An 18,343-nucleotide genomic window follows, 5' to 3' on the forward strand; every position below is an offset into this window, starting at 1 on the left:
TTATAACAAAACCATGTACACCAATGTTTAATCACCCAAAGTACCTGCCTTGGGTGTTTGCACAAAGTCAGCTAAACATGCACACTCTCCTCTGTAAAGGCAGGGCCACATTCCAGGTTGCAGAAAAATCCCAAGTGTTGTTCTGCTTCTGGAGAGTGAATCTTGTGTAGCCATGCTGGGCAGTTTCCATCTGCTCCTTTTTTCCTTGCACATGTTGAGCTGCTGGGCTGTGCTGTGCCTTTGCCCCTGTAGCAGGGAGGAGGCAGCTGTAGGAGCAGCTAAGTGCAGAGAGAAAGCCTTCTGCAGCTTGGAGGGTTTGCCTCCCTCCCCCATCTTAAAGGTTTTTACATCTGCTCCCATAGTCACCAAAGAGAGAAAGATATACCAACCCACAAGAAACCCACAGAGGCAGAGCTGTGAAGCTCTCACCAGGAAGCTGACTTACGCTAAACCTCTCCACTCTTTCTCGTCACACTGCATCTGAGTCTGCTATCACTGCTGCCTCCAGATGAACTGCACCCAGTGGCCAGGACTGCCTTGGCCTGTATGCACAGGTGTCTCTGGTTAGCTTTAAAGCTTTTGGATTTTTTTGTCCTCTCCATGATATAATTGTTCTAATCTGCTAAAAAAGAAGGCAGTCTGAAAAAGGAACACAGAACACCGCTCTTCTTTTTTTCTTCTCTTGTCTCATCTAGGATAGTTGACTTCCGTAACGTTTATTTTCAACAGCCTCTTTCAGCTTCCTGCCTCTGGTGAGTTCACTGCATTTTCTTTTTTTTTCCTAGGAGTCATAATATGAATTGATATTCTGAATCAAATTCAATATATTTTGTTTTACTTTTGTTAATTACTTTAATTAATAAGTTTGTAAAATTGGTTCACACAATCAGTTTTACTTTTCTGTTAAATACCATCTGTTAAATGATCAGTGTTGAGATATACAATTACACACTGGCCTAGATGTTGCATTTTCTGGATTTTCATTTGTTCCAGAGTTTTTTTTCACCTCAGCAGAAAAAGGCCTTATATAGAAGTAGAAAAAAGGGTGTGATGGGCTGTACAATGCCAGTTTCTTCCATGTTAACTGATATAAGAAAAAAGAAAAACTGGCAGTTACTCTTAAGATGGTGGATCTGATTCTGATGCTCTTTTCTGTTGTATGAACTATGAACTCAGGAGTGACAGACATGTATAAATCTGCAGCATTTCAAATGATGGTCTTCCCCATTTGTTAAGTACATCATGTGTATGAGAGAACTGCTTTGCTTCATCTTAAATATTCCCAAACAAATTCAGATGAAGATGTTATTGTGAGAATTTAAGAAACGCATTCTTAGGATTGAAGCGAGATTCAAAGTATTTTTTATTTGGCGACATATCTGTGGCTGGCTCTGGCTCCAGCAGCTGTCTGGCCCTGCTGGGTCTAACAGATTCTTGTGCCACCTTCTGAGATGGAAGATTTCAATCTAAATGGCCATGTCTGTAACTCTGTGTTCAGGTAACTCCCACAACTTCTTCTCTGCTTTTTGAGCCAACTGTGGCATGATTGTGGTGTGGAGTCCCCTTATAGAGCAGTATGTGTGTTTGTGCACATGTGCACATCTGTGCACACCCATTTCCAGATTCTCCTCATAAAACCTGCATCTTGTGATGCTCTAGTGATGATGGGATGGTCTTGTCACATTGCCAGTGAGATGCAGCTAATCTGAAAGGTGAACGACGATAGAGCACACTGAGGCTGGAACCATCTCTCTGACACAAGTCCCCACAAAAAATCTGAACATGGACTTAAGATTGTCTAACTTCTCCTTTCAGCTGTGTTTGCACCTCTGGATGGGGCAGGAGTTGAACTGTGGAATCTGGCAGAGGCCAGCTTTAACGTGGGATTTGTCCTGAATAAAATACTTGCAGAAGAAAAAGGTAGGGTAAATGAGATAAGTTAATTGTTAACAGGCACATCTGTCAGCAAATTTTGGTGTCTGTTGCTGTTGGAATAAGGTGGGACTGTTATATCATGCTGCTTCCTATTCCACATTTTCAACCCTGCCATTTAGATCAGTGTGTGGTGTGTTTGTGGTTTTCCAGTAGGAAGGACCACATATGTATACTTACTTGACTTTAAAATGGGGTTTGATGTAGATTTTCTGAGACTGCTCTGAAGATCTATCATACAAATTAAGTCAAATCTACCAGAGAAAGTGGGTACAGAATTCATGTGAACACCATGTTTGAGATTTGGGCAGTAACTGCAGGGTTGAAAAGTCACATGTATGCTTGCTTCCTGCTAAGTTTAGACAGTAGGTCTTAGTGAAGCATAATACCATGTTTTACATTCCCTATATTAGGTACTGCAAACCAGGAGAAATTGTAGGTTTTTAGTTCTACAGAATTGATGTTTTTATAAGTAATCTGTACTTACTAAGTTCCAGAGCAAAGAATTAAATTTGAAAATGGGTTTGATTTTCATGTATAGCAAGACATAAATTCATAGGCAATCAGCAGGGCAACATGACTGTAAATTACTGTTATTTAATCCCATGTTAAGATAATTTTACTGTGCCAAAGCAGTGTGAAATCCTCTCCTAGCAGAAGAACATCAAGAGAGACTGATGCTGAAGGCACAATGCTGGTAACAACTGCTGGTGCCGGTGATGTTAGGGAAGTAATCTCTTGTGCAGTGAGGGGCAAGCCATCTAAATGCTGGAAGATGTAAGTGGGTGCCCTGCAGCATAGGCAGAGCACACAGGAAGTGAGCAGCCGGTGTGGTGGCGGTGTCACAGCTGTGCCCGTTGTGCAGAGCTGTGGGTCTGTACCAGCGGAAGCTCCCAAGGAGCTTTTCTCAGTGACGCTTTCCGATAACCTGACAGGAGGACACGCAGGCAGGGAGATTCAATTCTGCTGTTTCTCCTCTTGCTTTTTTTATTTTGCTATAGTTCTAGATGTACAGCAGTAGGTGGGTTAGACACTTTAAAATAAAAAGATTTTCTGTGAAAATTGCTTCTTAACTGCCCATTTTCTTTGTGCAATTTTGGTGCTATGGTTCTATAGTTTTCTCTAAGAAACAGTTGAATGTTACTGAATGCACCATTCAAGTGATTAATTTGACATTGAACATAAAATGAAAAACTGCAGATTTTTCGACAGTGCTTTTGATTATTGTTTGAAAATAGATAAAATAAGTAACTGTGAAACTTACAATTTTTAAAATCTTGTTGTAACATTTCAGACATCACATCACACAACATCATTCCCAAATTAGGTTCTCATGTTTTTGGCTAGTGGTGTATGGTTTTATTAAATCCATAATTTTCAAATGTTTCTATGCTATGACACAACTTACAGCTGAAAAATATTTTGAGATAACCCCAGCACAGCAATTAAGAAAGGACGTTGGCTGCAGTTTTCTCAAGCCCACTATTAAAGCATTATGGCCCTAAAATACTGGACAGAATCACACAAATACAACAACAAAATTTGTGGACTGTAGCCTACCATTAGCTCTGCTCCACAAAACCAAGTAGAATTTCATATTTGCTTAGCAGGATTTAGTTTATTTTTATGTCAGTGAAAAACTGGAAAACCTTTCCAATCCACCAGAAGAATCAGGGTGGGGGAAGGGGGAGCCTGCAAAACCTCTGTAGTGCAGCAGTGAGTGTGAGTATTGAAAGTCATGGCTACAAACCTTGGTGTATCAGGTCTAATATGAGCAGCTGGCAAGGTGGCAGGGAGCTATAGTCCCAGCAGTCCCAGTCTGTCACTGCTGACAGGGTGGCTGGAGGATACGGGGAACAAGATCTGAGCACTTAGTGCATGCTCCTCGCAGAGCAGGCACGGGAGTGGTTAGTGCCCAGCCTTGCTTGTGGCCATGCTCTGTGTTATCACAGACCCTTTATCACTCCTTTTTGCACGAGCAATTGCATTTGATCTTTGGTTACAGAAGCCAAGGAGAAATGTAAATTGCTGAGGGATGAGGGTGGAGCTGAACTTGGCATGCTTCTCTTTACCTGACATAATGTATGAACCTGCTGGAAACAACACAAAGTTTCTGCTGTGGTTTAGAGATTTCTCTTTGGGGAGCTGTGGTGACCTGTTACATAGGAAAGACCCAGCAAGTGCTGGAAAAGGAGCAAACAGCTCTCCTGGCAGAAGCTGGCACAGTGGGCTGTGGTTACATACTGTGCATGACGCCGCTTCTCACACACAAGTGTGAGTGTGGAATACCAGGAACTGACACTTCCCAGCTTGAGGTTGTTGTACCATCTGGTGATGCCACTTCTCCTTATGAGTGACAGTGTGTTGCTTTAGAAGGGTGGGCTGATTTATGTCAAAATATAGATATAACTGGCTCTCCTAATATAAAAACACGAGACCAAGACCCCTGTGTAGCTAGAGGTCTCTTTTGGTTGTTTCTTGTGCCATGGTCATTGGAAGAATATGAAACCTCTCCAACGTTCAAGAAAATGTTCTTTCCTTTCATTGATAGGTGTGCCAGTGGACACACAGTCTTCTGCTTGCCTCTTTTTTTCCCATCAAATGACTGTGCTTAAAAACTGGTGAAAATTTTGGAGTTTGAAGTTACTGAGCTACTGATATACTCAAATATTTATTAATTAATCTATATATTAATTATCTATCTATTTATTATCTAATTATCTGTGAGCTTTTGTTTTTCTTACTATAAAAATGTATTATGGAACAGCTGTCACAAAAACCCTTCATGTAATTTCTTTAGTTTCCAACAATTTAAATGCAAGTTTTTAATTCCCATCTCTTTCAGTGGAGTTTTAATTCTGGATGAAAAGCCGTTGGGTAAAGTATCTCTGAGTTTGAATCAAGTCCATCAGGATTCAAAAATAAAGCATGGGAAATGTTCTCATAATGTTGAAACATCTCTCTCCTAAAATATATCTCTTTTCATATGTGTGGTAATTTTCATTCACAATATGTAAAAATCAAAAAATCAAGGAAAACTTTCTATGCTTCCCACTGGAGAACTCTACATTAAGATTTACCGTAGCATGGGGATTTGCATGATCTTTAAACCAACTGAAAGCCAAGTAGATGTCAGCTATAAATATATGAAATGGCTTCTCAAAATACTCAGCTGAAGAATGAGTGAGAAGGATTTATGTATTACTATGAGTGGTAGAGTCTTTTCTCCTCTTAACCTGTTCCATATGACCCGCTGCTGTCTGCAGTATCATATGTTTTATATAGGTGGCAAGAGATCAAGGTTGTGATGGAATCAGGGAAAAGTAAAGGAAAACAGGCATTAAAATATATATTGTGCTCTGGCATATGGTTGGTGTAAGGCATAAATCAATATAAAGTCTGAGCTACCAGGTATAACTTGTTCTAATTACAGAAAAAAAAAAAAATTAACCATGTTCCTTTGAAATTGGGCTTTAATCATAACTATGCATGGAACGTAGGCAGTTTGATGAAAGCAAGTATACATGCCCGTTCATTTTATCTAATTTTATCTTCTTCAATTAAGGAATTCTAGAGAGACTGCATTGTAAGAAAAAAAAATCTGTTTGTATTGTTGATACATATTATCTCTTTTTTTATCCATGTGCTAAATACAGTGCATGAATACTAAGTCATGGCGTATCTTGTGGAAGACAACTGCTTGTTTAAAATTTAAAAAACAAATCAAAAAGATAAAAATAATAAATCCACAAATGCAGGATAAGTTATGATAATTGTATGTTTTATATCACACCCGCTGCTTGAAAAGTAGTTGAAATTATTTCTAAGGAAGCTCTTAATATTTTTAACATTTTTATGTACAAATGTGCACACAAAATTTAAGAATTATATCAAAGGTGGCAGTTTCCTGCTGTGTGAAATCTAGACTATGATTTTAAACACTCTATATATACAGAGACAAGAAGGTTTTTGTTGCTGGCTAAAAGGGGAAAAAGCTAAAATTATCAGGGAGTTTATGTGTTATAAAATAAATACCCAATCAAATTATTGTTGCTTCCTTTGCTAGCTTTGCTCATTAACATGAGAAGTTTAATATTAATCACAACAAAATGAACGGTGACATGCAGTAAATATGAGTTCTCCTTAAACTGAAAACAAATCATTATGTTTTAGCAATAGATCATTATTGTGAATTGTTTGATCCACTACAATATCATTATTACTACTCCGAACACCTGTACAAACATCTGACACTTTATTCTTATCACAATATATGCAAAAATAATCTTCCATGGAACACTAGCGAATTCTGTTCTAACTAACATTTTCCTCCTCTGCCTTTACCTCCCACTGAAATCAAACCTGAGCAAATACATAACTTAATAAATGTGGAGAACCTCTTTCTTCTGCTGATATTAGGGGGAGAAAATCTAGACTTGAGAATCTCCTTATTTTGTGCTAGACGTTTTATTAAATCAAAGCGAAGTTAAACCTGAAGAGATTTCTGAAAGTAAAGTTGGATCTCTTGCAAGAGATCCATCGAGGAAAGTGGAGAAATGATAAGGCAGTTTTTAAGACTTTTTAACATTGAGGAGCACGTTATATCACCTGTATCATTCATGTATTAACTTTTAGCTATACTGTTACTGATGATTACTTTACAGCATGTAAGGGAGCCAGTCAAGAAGATCAAATAGCGTGCAAACAAGGGAGAGGAGTGCAGTCCTACTGCAGGTTAGAGCCAAAACACACAGAGGTCAGCCTTCTGCACTGCAGTGGGCTTGGCACAGGCTCTGAAACAGGGGAAGCCCTTTTGCCTGCAAATGCAAGTTTGTATATGGAGATGCCAGTTTGTTTTAACAATTGATCATGTTACACATCTGGGGGATTTAATATAAATCCGTGCATCTCCTTGACAGCAGGTCATTGTAATGTGTTGTAAAGATGTGTCTAATAAATGTAATGGCTGCATACTCTGCAGAAATATAATAGTTTACAATGGGTGACTGTGTAATTTTACATGTAAAACTCTATTAATTAGATGCCTAGGTTATTGCAAATCCCCAATTAGCACAGTGGTAATCTCTGCTCATGTGCATACAAATATATACGTACCTGTACACAGACCATAGTCATTTCAATAATGCATCCATTTGATGCAAAGTATGTATGTAGGTTTTCAAATTATGGTAAGATATCTTGCCCACAATACATTGTTTCCTACAGCAATCTGTAGCAATGACTTTTGCAATGAATTAATATCAATATGCCTATATATATATATATACATGCATGTACATATGGATGCAATTTTTTATACATGAATTCACTACTGAAAAAGTTAGATTTTAAATATGCACTGATTTATTTTCAGTATTTCTGTTTATCTGTATCTGTGCATATATACTTCTATGCATCAATGCAAATAATGCATCATTCTCTGAGAAATTGCAATTATTATTCAAAATGGAAAAATATTGATTGTGTATGAAAAATAAATAGATTCATGATGATTATTCCTGTGTCTGCAGATGGTAAAAAAATGAACAAGCAGAAATAGGGGTAGGATTAGGCTCATTGGAAAGAAAAACACAGTAATTGCTGAAGGTTGTAAATAAAAGAGTACTTCCATGGCCAATGAATATTTCAACAGTCAAAAAAAATGGGGGAGGTTTTGAAGAGTTAAATCTGTTTTAAAAAAATTCCTACAAAAATATGTTGTAAATGCCTTTTTGATTTTTATCAAACTTCAAGTAATTGAACTGTGTTAAAAGAGGATGTGGCATGAAAAATTTTAAGTGGTTTGAGGCCCAAAGTTGCAAACATTTAACATTTCCATGTGCTAGTAATTCTACACACAGAGTAGTCTGATTAAAATAAATTCTTTAAATATAGTGTGTTTTGTATTATCAAGGGTTCAGCTTGTCTACAGTGCAGTTAGACTTGCTGAAAATTTGACCTGTAAGTCATTTGGGTAGAAGAACTATTCCTAGGTACGTGTGATAGCACTGGAGACAGCACGCAGCACTTTATCCATGTTCATCTGCAAGTGTATCTCCCATCTGGAGCCAGAGGCAGTTCTGTGTCAGTGGTGAAGATATACATGCAGGTATTCATACATATATATATATATATATGTATCTGTATGTGTGTGCAGAAACAGCGACTATGAGGGAAGGCAGACGAACAGATGTTTGATGGATTTCTGTGCTCAAACATAACACATGTGTGACATTTGCACGCCAGCTGCTCCATGTATAGCTGCATCTGTAGTGAAACTCAAAAATTTATTCTCTGTTTAAGCACAGAGGAGAAAAATTAGCACAGAGAAGGGTGGGAAAGAGCGGTGATGTATCCAGCATCCTGCAGAAGGAGAACACTAGGCTTACCTAACTTCAGGCATGGCATGCTGCTCCATTTCTGGTGACTTTGAGGGTGTTGAATCAGGCTGAGAATGGTTTATGAGCTGGTCCTCTCTGAAGGGATTACTTTCCTACACTTGATTTACCCCAGTTTTAATTTGGAGAGAACATCTGTACTGCAAATGGATCCCTTTTGAAAATGATCCGTAATACTATGAACGCCACATAGTTTGTAATTTACCATGTCATGCTATAACCATGGAGAAAAATTACTTCAGACAGTGGCATCTTTAAGTGGGTACTTAGCATTGCCAGATCTCACTGAGTTCTGTTTAGAGATTTAGGATCTTGAATCAATATGAGAGTCTTACAGGCTTTTTGTTAATTTTTGCAGTGGTTCTAATAGCCTGTGCTCATGTGTAATTTGTAAATTGCTGAATCAAGGGGTGATTAGCTGCAGAAAGAGGGTTCTTGAAGATAAAGTAAATATTTCTTTTGTCTAATTCTATAATTAGAATGTGATTTAAATAGTTTTTCTATGCAATTATAATAAATTGAATAGACCTTCAGATGTGTCATTATCCATTGCTTATATATTTTATTGTAGGTACTACTACTAAAGAAATTGAATTGAATTTTTTAAAATTTAATATAGATTATTAATCAGTATTATATGTACATGCAATGTGTAAGATGTGTGTAAATACCTATATTTTGTTACACAATAAGCTTTCGTCCCTTTACTAGGACTTCACATCTTGTTTAATCTTGTAAATAAAATTTGTCTGTGTTTGTTGTTGTTTTATATCAAGATTTTCAAGATTCTCAATATGAGGGAATTTTCTTTAAATCTGATAACTTGAGTTATTTTGCTAATAATAACGTTGACAAGATTACAGAATATTTGATCATAAATTTTTCACTTCATTTGCGGTGGTTAAAACTGCCAGAGAAAGAAATGGAGGTATTTTCAGGTGCTGTCTTGATTCAGAAGTGATTTTTTTCAGAGACTTCTAAGAAAATGTTTCTGTATTTTCTCTAAATGTCATAAATTAGAGATGAAACTCAAAATTTAGTTTTGTATTTTTTTTCAAAGCAAAACATTGAAATTTGAAAACAGGAGCAGGATTTCAGTTTTGTGAATAAGGGAGTAAAAGCAAATTTTCCAAGTTTTTATGTCTGCAAATTTTATTTTTTTTTTTAATTCTGGAAGGAGGTTCTTTTTGAGATGACAAGATATCCTGGCTTTGAAAACAGGGGTTCATTGCATGTTGCTTGCTTTTTTAACTTTAGAAAGGCATCAAAGATATGATTGTACTTAGGGATAAAATACTTGTATAAATGCTCTCATCCAAGTTTCTAAGCATCCTTTCAATTCTTTGAAATATAAAAGCACCTTGAAACATAATTTGGCAGTATTATAAATATATCAGACAGCTGAAGTATTCTGCCAATGAGTGACCTGCCATCTTGCCCTTGGACCAAAAAATAGTGGTGGCCCCTGTGGTAGCCAGCTTAGGAAGTGAATGAGTTGAAATGGAGAATTTTTGGTAGAATAGTTTGGGGAAAAGATGCAGCACCTTGCAAAGGTACAGACTGTGAGCCTGTTCTCCTTTGTGGCAGTGGTACCACCACTGAATGCCACTATGGACTGAAACGCCGACGCTCTCTGAGGTGGAAAGAGGCTGATTGGCAAGACAGGGCTATGGACCAAAATTGTCTTAAAAGGAGTTAGAAAAACAGGAGGCAGCTAATGCAGATGTCCAGGAATCAGCTTAATGAATGCATGACAGATGCAGCAAGAGGCCATTTGCTTGCACACCAGCAGCAGTCTCCAGACAGACTGCAGCTGATGGAGTAGTTTTCAGGAGACCTGTGCTGTGGAAGCAGTCTGGAGGTTTGTATCTGAATGGGGCAAGTACACCTCATCCACAGAGCTGAAGACCAGGTAGTGTGACCTTGACAACCTGGTGATCTGGCAGAGTGTCCAGGTGGAGTCACAGCAGCCATGGTTTCTGTGTCACAGGGGCTGCCATGTCTGGGCGCTGTCACTAACCAGGCAGCAGTGTCTCTGCCCTGTCTTGATTCCTGCCAGCCTTCCTTCTTCTCCTCCCCCTCCTGCTTGCAGGAGTTGTTCTCAGGCCCTGTCCATGCCCTGCAGTGCCCACTGTGCCTGTGGAGGTGAAGGTGTAAAGCTGTACACTGTTCTTTTCAGTGAGGGTAGTTTTTGTGCCTCCTTCCTCTCCTCTAGGGCGTCTGACTAAGGCATGTGAGGAGAGTTCTCACATACCTGTGGTGCAATTGGAAAGAGCAGTGGTTACAATCAGCACACTGGAGAAGAACTGTATATAGGCATTGTTTTGCAGACCCCACCTCTGTGTGAGGTGGGACTTAAAAGGGTAGAGTAGGCAGGCAAAGACAGTATGTACATTCAAGCATTGCACAGCTAGTGGAAGTCTCTCCTGTGGCTTTCAACCTTTTCTTTTAGTATAAATATTCTAACTTCCTTGTCAAATCTCTTCCAGAACTGGCATACACAGTGCTCAAACTGATAACCTAATCTGTTCTTATCCTAACATAAATAGGAACTCTGCTGAGATGTAGTTGAGGTAGGGAGTAGATAATGGCAATAATAGCATGTTAACTGCTTTAACTCTCTGAAGCATTTTGTGAGTGTCTGATATGAAAAGCTGGTTGTTTGCCTGCATGGTTTGTTTATGTATGAGCTAATTCTATTGAAATTCCAGCCTACCTGAGTGTGCATTATTAGTATCTGAGATATGTTTTGAAATTAGAACTTCCTGACTGTTTTTATTTTCCCGTCATAAGATGGTGTCCATCCCCTGGAGATGTTCAGCCATAGTGAGTCATGTTAATGATCTTATAGCAGATGCCAGATATATTCTTGGCATAAATGAAAATCCATTTGGTTCGGATGATAAACGTTCCCCTTTTGATACAGTAGTCCTGCTTTCCTTTGTTGGTAGAGCTCTTTCAACAAATACCAGATCAGTTTTTCATGGGACATATATTCATTTGAATCCTCTACCTGCAAAGAGCTCAGTGCGGTTGTGCTCTACTTTTCCTCCTGTTCTTTGCAGGTTGCCAGCCCCATTCACCTTCTCCATATTGTATTCAGCCATGATCAAATGTGAAGCATTTTACCATGAGGTTGTTGAGGACCAGGTCAGACACTGCCAAAGAGCAACTGTTGTAGGGCTTCTTGTGCTCACAACATCAGCGAAGTCTGAGGTCTCTGTAGGCACACACTAGTGCCTGAATTCCAAAGACAGAGGGAACAAAACCTGAAGTTTACTAAAGATCACTACTCAGCATGACCACACAAGAATAAGACATGCATTCTTACACCTAATGAGGTAAAATAATATTTTCTAATGTTATGAGTGATGAAAACATAAACAAAAAAAAGTAGAAAAGAAGATAGAGGTTTATATATTGAATTTCATATACAAAGTGATCCTAATAAAGTTGGTAAATTTTTGAAAATCAAAATGTTGGAAGAAAAAAAAATGCCTCAGCAGCTAGGCTCCATCTCTGATCTGTGATCAGAAAGTTTTCTGAAATCTTGTGATGGTTGTAGGACAATGTGCTATTGGAACAAGACAGAATATGAGAGAAAGAGACCAAAACTTCTATAAATATTTATAAAACTGGTTGCATACTGAGGCACAGAAGTGCCCAGTACTGTCTTTAAAGGACACTTTAAAGGACACTGTTTTTGTTGATGTTTAATCGAGTGTTTTCCATCCAGTGAGGTGAACTTGTGTAATTCTTTTAATACATTAAGGCTACAACAAGGACCAGCTATGTGCCTAATTAAAGATAATACTTCAATATGCACATATGTAGTCCCGATTATATATGAAGACACATGAATTGTTGTGAATAAATGTGAGATCAGAGCCACTGAGAGCATTTTGTCCACAGGGCCACAATATGGGCCTTGTTATATACCAGAGGGTTTTTGTTATTCATTGTTAGAATGTAGAACAATATCATTTGCTTTGAAAACAGTTCTGCAGTGTCACAGTGGAATATTTCAGCTTCTGTTATTGTCTGTCAACTAGCCATATTTGCTAATACTTAATATCTCTTTCAGTCTTTAATAATTTTTACACTTTCTTTCAAAATAGCCAGTATAATTTATATATACCAGTATATGTTTATACGGTATTATGCAGTATAATGACCTGGTAATCAACAAGTTGAGTGCCAGAACAATCCTTTTATCTATCTTTCTCTGTTTTGACATTTATGAAATTGCAAAAGTCATGCTTTGTACATCCTTATTTTCCCCCACATTCCAATGTGCACAAAATAATGAACCTGAAGGCACGGAGGAGAACTTGCACCAAAGAAGTGTTTATTCTGAAAAGGATATTTGGTACATGGAGCCTTTCTCCTAGAATATACAGGTCTGAATAGGACACTACTGTCTTGTGGTGAAATTGAGGTGTTTTCAAACTATATTGCTGGCCCAATTTTGAAGTGCAATACTCTGAAAGATACATTATGATTCATATAAGCAATATGAAATGTTTATCCTACATATGGTTTTTGAATTTTTTGTAGATGTGTTTTATAAAGGTCCTGTTTAATTCCCTTGAGAGCTTGTTTGGAGAACGGAGAAGGCGAGAGAGTGGAGTTAGACCTTGTGAATCTTTAAAAGCAAATGTTCATCGGCTGCCAGTAAAACTGAAATGCACAGGGCAGCCTGTTTCCCGGCAGCCAGGAATGCTGTGGGGCAGCCTGGGCCTCCATCCCGTTTCCCAGAAGCGAGCGGCGATGGCAAGAGCGCGGTCTGGCCGGCAGGCCAGGAAGCGCCCGTGTTGCAATGACTCCTGTAGATACCGTAACTCCAGGACGTGCAGGGACAGCCCCCAGCCTTGGTGCCACCTCTATAAAGAACGTGCTCCGGCCACGCATCTTCCTTCAGCCGGGCATCTGGTGGGAGAGAGGCAGGTGTGCCAGCTGCACAAGGAGGTAGGGCATGGCCTCAATACAAAATGAAAGCAGGGCCAATAGCAGTCAGTGCCTGTAAAATATGCACTCTAAGCTCATCTGGTACTTGCCCTTTGTTTTTCCCCCTTTCTGGAGTAAGCCAAAGCTTGGAGTGTCCTAGAAATAAAAGAGGAGCGGGGTGGTGTGTTAGGGTACTGAAAGTGGGAGAGCATTACAGTAAAATACAGTGTATGCCCTTTGTGGCCATCATTCATTTCTGTGCAAACAGCCTTCAGCTGTAATGTCTCTCTACATATATGAAGGAAACAAATATATTATTTATGTAACAAACACATGACATTTTGAAATTATGCAGTGATACTTTCTTTTTAATTACTCTTGTTCATCACAACTTATTTGTCTTCAGTTTTGCCGTTACTGATTTTCGGAGCATCTTGTGTGTCACCCTGTGTGAGCAGTGAATCTTGCACACAGCTAGTGGGGAAGAAAGAAATACTTTCAAAATAGGAAAATTTGACTGAATGCTGGCAGGAGCTCAAAAGCAATTACATACTCTGAAGAATACTCTTAGTTCAGTTTTACAAGAGAGTAAATGCCAGGACAGTTATATCCCCTTCAAATGAAATTTTGACTGGGGCAAGCATCAGTAGTGGGGCTTTCTTTGGCTTATGCTTCTTTATTGTTGACAGCAATTTGTAAAAAAAAAACAAAAAAAAAAACCAAAAAAAAAAAAAAAAACAAAAAAAAACAAAACAATTTTTGGGTATTTTTGCTGTTAATCCTTCATTGGTTTTGAAAATTGTTCAGGTTCATGTAACTTGAGATTCACACCTGAAGTCTTTGCTTCTTAATTGTCACAAGTGGTTCTGTGTTACTGTACCGTATAGGATTATTTAAATAGCCAAATTGGTTAGCAAAGAGTTGTTTTTTTTTTTCCTCCTGACTACCTCTAGAGAGTGTGGGTACATTGTCAGGGGAATCTGAACTGATCATTTAGGGATTCAGGATTCTCTGTCAGTCTTGGTGAAAGTCAGAGGCAGGGAGTGTCTCACAGCATATTAGCAGCAGTTATACCAAAGTTAGTTGAATTTTATTAGTCTTTAGACAACTGGAGGGAAAAAATAGCTTGTGTCGGTGGAAAATGGCAAGCGTGATAAGACTGTTATCCTCTGTGGAGCAGCAAGAAGGTTATTTACGCAAATGGCTGTTGCTCACAGCTGGCTGGGAGGAAATGGAAAAGTTCATCATCCTCAGTAAGGGATATTTGCCATCCCTGTCCAAAGATGTGTCCAGGCATCTTTATCTTGATGAGGAATAGTTTGTTCTTTGTGGGTTATAAATGTTACATTTTATTTTTACTCTTCCAGAAACGTCATTTGACTCACTGAAGATTTAAAACCAACAAAGTCATGTGGCAGAAAACAAAATTTTAGTCTCAAGTGATGGAATCAAGTACATAAGAAGTAAAGAGATTTGGATGGTTTCTCACTAAATGGAAGTTATATAGAAGGCCTCTAAGACCACCACATCTCTCCATCCCACTCCTGCTGCACAGAGACTCTTGGCCTTGGATGTTGATAAAATGCTGGATTCAGTCAAGTGTGTTCTGGTTGGAGACTCTGCTGTTGGGAAAACATCTCTCTTGGTCCGTTTCACCTCTGAGACTTTTCCAGATGACTACAGACCCACTGTCTATGAAAATACCGGAGTGGATGTCTTCATGGATGGTGTACAGATTAGCTTAGGTCTTTGGGACACATCTGGCAGTGATGCATTTAAAGGCATTCGCCCCCTCTCCTACCAACAGGCAGATGTGGTATTAATGTGCTACTCAGTAGCAAACCACAATTCCTTTCTGAACCTGAGGAACAAATGGATCAGTGAGATCCGCAGCCATTTGCCCCGCATCCCCGTTTTGGTGGTGGCCACTCAGACCGACCAGCGTGACGTGGGTCCTTACAGCTCCTCCTGCATCAGCCCCATAGATGGAAAGCGGCTCGCCCAGGATGTGCGAGCCAAAGGCTATTTGGAGTGCTCTGCCCTCAGCAACAGGGGGGTGCAGCAGGTGTTTGAGTATGCCGTGAGGACAGCGGTCAATCAAGCCAAAAGACAGAACAGGCGGAAGCTCTTCTCCATTAACGAGTGCAAAATCTTTTGAGGACTGTCAGCAGTGGTTTTGCTCACGTTTGTTCTTTCTGTTTTCTCACAATGATGCTGCAGCAGAGAGAATGGGAACTGAATTGAGGGAGGGCTCCTGGCAGGACACAGTGCAGGTGCCTCTTGTGAGACAGATGTGCTCTTTATTTGATCCTCTACCCTACAAAAGAGCGCTATCTTGAACAATTAAAGGTGCATGCCCTTATTCACAAGCCTGTGTTTGGACTTTGCTAGCCTGAATGGGAGCAGGCCTAGCCTGCAGATCTGCAGATAACCACAGTACTGATTTTGGTTTTGTTTCTGTCATTGTTCCTCATTTTGTTTGTCTGTATCTGCATTTATTTAATGATGAACTTCTGCCTGGATCAGCCCCCACCTCTGTCCTTGTGGATATTTTTTTTTTAATTAAGAATGTAGTATATTAAACCTGACCAATGTATATTTTATTTAGAGGACTCTTGGATATATTGCTGTAAAATCCCAAAAGTTTGTTGTAATGTTTTAGAGGTTCTCCCTTTAGCTAACCACAGAAATGAATTGTCCTATCTGTGTAATAAATGGCATGCAGGCATGCCTAACATTTCTTAGACATGCCTGAGTCATTGCATAATAGTCATCAGTATGTCCAGCATAGCAGTAATCAAACAGCTGTCTCCTGCAGTTTTGTGAGATTTGTTATCTTAATATTATTCCTCTAAGGTGGGAAGCTAATCTGATTCTTCCTAGACTTCACTGGCTTACAACCTCAGCAGGGCTTGCAGACAGGCTTGGTTTAGATATATGGCTGGGCTGGCAGGGTGCTACAATTACCTCTGTTGTCCCTGCTGTAATTCTGGGGGCAAAAGATTTCAGTCTCCAGAGATGAGCACTTAAATTCTCACATAGTTTTAGTACACTTTTTTTCAAAATATTGGTTTTAGTGAAACCAGTCATCTACATTAGTAAAAAATTGAGTACATAGTGAGGTTGAATGGGTGTCTTTAGAATGGCTAAATGGCTTTTTTTTTGGAGTTTGCATGCTAAGTATAACTGCCTAGGTTGTATCTAAGTAAGATTGAAACAAGCTTTACATCCTGGGGAGCCTGTCAGGTCTAGGAGCCAAATCCAGATGTATGTACTGGGGCCAAGTTACCCTCCTGCACAGAAAGGCAGGCTAAAGAAATGGAAACTTCACGTGTGTAAGACAACTCTGGTAGAAGATGAACTAGGCTCAAGACATGATGCAGCACATTCCTTGTGAATTGCAGCAGTCCCCTCCTCTTCATATTATCTGTCCCCTCTGTCCTGCACTCTCTCTCAGGTCTTGCAGATCTGTCTCATCCAAAAAGAATTTCTTAGTGCAACAAGATTTTCTTTGTCCTTTTCCCTGTCCTTCAGATAGCTCAGAACTAACCTTTGGGGGTCTTATAGCATGGTGCCATAAAAGGTGGCACATAGCCCAGTAGGGTCATCTCACCTGTGATGTAGGTGAGCAGGTATTTACACTGTGAGTACCTTGAATATCAGTGGGACACGGAATACTCAGTGTTGTGATTGCCCCACCAGCTTCTAGACAGCTGAATATTTACCACTCATCATCCTGACTGTAAGGGAGGCTTCTGATCATAAAAAAATCCTGGTCTCATCTGAGGTTTTCACATCAGCCTTAAATCTTTACAAACTTCTGCACTTGAGCACACAAGACAGGGACTTCTGTCACCACCCGTCTTCCCTGAATTCTTCTCTTTTCTACTTCTTTTTTCTCAAGTGTTGATTTCTTCCTGAAACACTAAAACTGACATGTTTGTAAAAGAATCTGAATGGCATTGTACTTGTGTAGTGTTACACAAGTGGCCAGGTATTTGCGGTCCTCAGTTAAAAATCTTTTGGCTTTTGGGAGAAATACGCTTCTACCTGTCAATTCTTGCAATGCCTCTCCACTGGAAGTCCTAGGTTTTGTAACTCTAATTTAAAAGTAACCATTGTTATTATTTGAACATTAAAGATTGCATGCAAAATGTCGTGTTATGAATTTTCAAATCTGTTATAACTGCGGACATTTTTGTTATGTTCCCTACTCCACTAATGGATTTAATACCTGGTTTCAACTACTTTTAAAACATAATTTTTCCAGAATGCTCTATTCAATTGTCTTTTTGTTTTTTCCCTCTGTGGGTTAAAGTCTGTTTACAATAGTTCATACAGTTTTTATGTGCTGAGGAGCAGTAATCACCAGGTGAGAATGCTGTGTTGTGGTATCTACCACAAAGTGCCATATTCAGGCACCAAAAGGCTCCACAGAATTGTTATCACAGACGAAGCCAGATAAAGATGTGCTCCAGAATCACACTGCAACTGAAAATCTCATCTCATCTGTATTGGCTTCACTAAACTTGTTATGGTGTGTTACAAAATTAAGAAATCAATGTCTTTTGCAATTCTGTGAAGCCAAGTGGGAAGGCTTCTTTGGGATGCCTGAATTGACGATACAAGATACACACAAAATTTAGGAGTGGCTTGATGTACTCTTGATTGTGTATTCTAGAAACAGTGTGAGGTGTGAGGCCACTGAAAGCCAGATGATTTTCAAAATCAATTTGGAAAGAATAAATGGGGATTTCAGTTTTGTGCTTTATGAAAAAATGGTTCAAATTTTCACAGCCTGGTTATTTTCAGACTCTCAAAGCTGAAACACACTTTTCACCGGGAACAAACTGTGAAGCACATATATTTTAGTAACTGTAACTATGCAGTTTTCCCTGAGCTATAGAACTGATGTGCTCAAAAAGCATGGCAACCCCAAAACAGAGGTTGAAATCTAGACACACCAGAACCCAGACGAAGATTTGGCAGGTGGTGTGTTGGGGTTTGCAGCTTGCACAACTGCAGCTCTGCTGTCTGTGGTGGCAACAACAAGGGACTGCTGAGGT

General features: G+C 39.2%; 1 protein-coding gene across 7 annotated transcripts; it reads left to right on the forward strand.

The window, feature by feature from the left end:
• The first annotated feature begins 441 nt into the window (after positions 1-441).
• On the forward strand, positions 442-17,549 carry RHOH (ras homolog family member H). Of its 7 annotated transcripts, none has more exons than XM_079307258.1 (4): positions 442-752; positions 1,816-1,920; positions 6,597-6,666; positions 14,645-17,549. In XM_079307258.1, exon 4 carries the CDS (start codon positions 14,860-14,862, stop codon positions 15,433-15,435), a length of 576 nt encoding a protein of 191 aa, XP_079163384.1. In that variant the 5' UTR covers positions 442-752; positions 1,816-1,920; positions 6,597-6,666; positions 14,645-14,859; the 3' UTR covers positions 15,436-17,549. The 7 variants fall into 7 exon arrangements, with proteins under 7 accessions (XP_079163384.1, XP_079163383.1, XP_079163386.1 ...); XM_079307259.1 differs by lacking the exon at positions 6,597-6,666 and having other exon boundaries at positions 506-554; positions 696-752; XM_079307257.1 differs by lacking the exon at positions 6,597-6,666.
• Positions 17,550-18,343: the final 794 nt, after the last annotated feature.

Source organism: Erithacus rubecula (assembly GCF_903797595.1).
Source record: "Erithacus rubecula genome assembly, chromosome: 5".
NCBI classification, from domain to species: Eukaryota; Metazoa; Chordata; class Aves; order Passeriformes; family Muscicapidae; genus Erithacus; species Erithacus rubecula.

Coding starts and splice junctions, on each gene's coding strand:
- RHOH (XM_079307258.1), top strand. CDS start 14,860: ATGCTGGATTCAGTCAAGTGTGTTCTGGTTGGAGACTCTGCTGTTGGG.